At 43.4% G+C, this 2255-nt stretch overlaps 1 protein-coding gene across 1 annotated transcript; it reads left to right on the top strand.

The window, feature by feature from the left end:
- The first annotated feature begins 8 nt into the window (after nucleotides 1-8).
- On the top strand, nucleotides 9-2037 carry LOC103521804 (mediator of RNA polymerase II transcription subunit 13-like). Its single transcript, XM_008486910.2, has 3 exons — nucleotides 9-55; nucleotides 1215-1463; nucleotides 1846-2037. The coding sequence occupies exons 1-3, from the start codon at nucleotides 47-49 to the stop codon at nucleotides 2035-2037; spliced, it is 450 nt and encodes a 149-aa protein (XP_008485132.1). The 5' UTR covers nucleotides 9-46.
- The last annotated feature ends 218 nt before the right edge of the window (nucleotides 2038-2255 follow it).

Raw genomic sequence — 2255 nt, forward strand, 5'->3', positions numbered from 1 at the left:
GACTCATATAGCCCTAGACCAAGGCCGTCTGGACAGTACAGTGGCCATGTGTAAGGTAGGTTGAGTGGTAGAGAACGCTCGAAGACTAACTTGGCCTCGTGATGAAAGGATCTATCAAAGGCACAATCGGACTTAAATCATGAACCAGGAAATATTCTTTGATTGAATTATGTGTTATAATATGTGTGCCAACTTTCATCAAAATTGGACTATCAGTCAGACATACATACACTTAAACAAACTAATGGTCAAGCAAAATCTGATGTTAACAAGCTGGGCCCGAAGACTAACTTGGCCTCGTGATGAAAGGATCTATCTAAGGCACAATGGGACCTAAACATCAACCAGGAAATATCCTTTGATTGAATTATGTGTTATAATGTGTGTGCCAAGTTTCATCAAAATTGGACTATCAGTCAGACATACATACACTTAAACAAACTAATGGTCAAGCAAAATCTGATGTTAACAAGCTGGGCCCGTCCCTCCGGGAATTTTTTAGCCCGTAGTTTATTCGATCGTGATTAGAGAAAATCAGTACCTATGTACCTACCTAATTTGTTTAATATTCAGTTTATTATCATTCTTGATTTGATTTTTTGATTTTACTTTCACGTAATGATTTAAAATCAAGACTAGAGCCCGTTCTCCCTTTATTCCCAATATAAGGCTCAATCCATTTATTGGCCTTGCTCGGCGTAGCTTAACATAGGTGACGCTAAAACCGGTCTTAAATTAACAACTGAAGTGTTATCTAAAACTTTCTCGTTTTGAGTTCATAGGTCGTCGCGACAAATTTCAAGATCAGAGCTCATTTGTGTGAGAAAATGTGAAAAAAATCCCCCAAACCAGTTTTTTTGGTTTTTTGGCTTTTTGGTTTTCTGGACAAATTTTGCACCACCATTTTCGTGTTCCTGGTAAAAAGACCTTTAATTTGATATATAGGTCGACCAGGTTTGGATAAGTCCTTCTATGGGGACAGACCGACATTTGTATTAGAACAGACACCGAAGCAAATACAATAGCCCGTCCACTATACCTTTTTTTATTACTATCGTAATAATAATGGAAGGACGGACTAAAAACCTAAAAATTAAAATTGAACCAACTTAAAACTCAGATTGTGGCTCCAGTCCCAGCCGTAAAAGAAAATACATCGAGTTCAACCCTCATTCAACAATACGTCAACTCTAATGTCATATTTCTTGTTTCAGGTGGAAGAAATGGCGGCCCGTCAACAGCAGCTGATGGCCTCCGTTCACTGTGGCTCGGGAGGGCCCAATGGCCGCTGTTCTGTACACAGGTGGCCCTACCTCCGAGCCCGGGGGCCTCGGTGTAATCAGGATATTATCCGGGTTATGACAAGTCTGCAGCCGCTCCTGCAGGATGCGGTGCAGAAGAAGTGTACGACGAGGCTGTGGGAGGCGCCTTACACCGTGTCCGGTCCCCTGACGTGGCGACAGGTCCATAGACTGGCCGGGAGAGGGGGGCTTTTACCATCTCGGAAGGTCCCCGTCGGTTCAGCTTGGCTTTTTCAAAGTCCAGGTTCGCCGTGTTTGTTGCTAGACAGTTTTCTGGCGCAACGCCTTCTCTGTATATGACTCGAGTCGTATTGAGAATGTTGGGAGAATTTTGAACCCCGAAGACTAAAAATTGGGGGGATATACTGTGAAAAATTGCCAGGGGAATGGAATATATACTGGGGGAATATACTGTGAAAAAATTGGGGATATACTGTGAAAAATTGGGGGATATACTGTGAAAAATTCCAAGGGAATGGAGTATCCGCCTCGAGTCGAGGAACTTCGATGACCAGCCCAAGACCAATCTTTATATGAGCCTTAGTCCCCCGCTGGTGGATACATCCGATGCAGGGATCTCCATCCTTATCCCGAGATACTCCTCAAACAGAGGGTCACCACATCCCGCATCCCCTGTCCCGATCGGTCAGGAAAGAGCACTGGCGGTCCTGACTCCCTTACCGGACGCCAAGTGTGGCGCAGCAGGCAACCGGACCTTTATTTTCCCAACCCTTAATCAAGTTAAATCTAAAATAAATCAAGTGAAAAAAAGATCCACATCAGGTCCTTTGCTTTCGGGCTTGTAGTTCCAGAACCACCTGTTTTTACTGCACTCAGACCTTAAAAACCTGATCTCTCCAGCCCCTAAAAACAGTCCGTCTTCAAGAAAGCAAAGGACCTGATCACTAATTACATTGCTGACAACGTTGATATGCATTCTTATAGTATTTTTTT

Source organism: Diaphorina citri, unplaced genomic scaffold (genome assembly GCF_000475195.1).
Source record: "Diaphorina citri unplaced genomic scaffold, Diaci psyllid genome assembly version 1.1 scaffold5985, whole genome shotgun sequence".
In the NCBI taxonomy this organism is placed as follows: domain Eukaryota; kingdom Metazoa; phylum Arthropoda; class Insecta; order Hemiptera; family Psyllidae; genus Diaphorina; species Diaphorina citri.

Coding starts and splice junctions, on each gene's coding strand:
- LOC103521804 (XM_008486910.2), top strand. Junction 1,464..1,845: donor GTCCCCTGACGTGGCGACAG/GTCCATAGACTG, acceptor TATGAGCCTTAG/TCCCCCGCTGGTGGATACAT.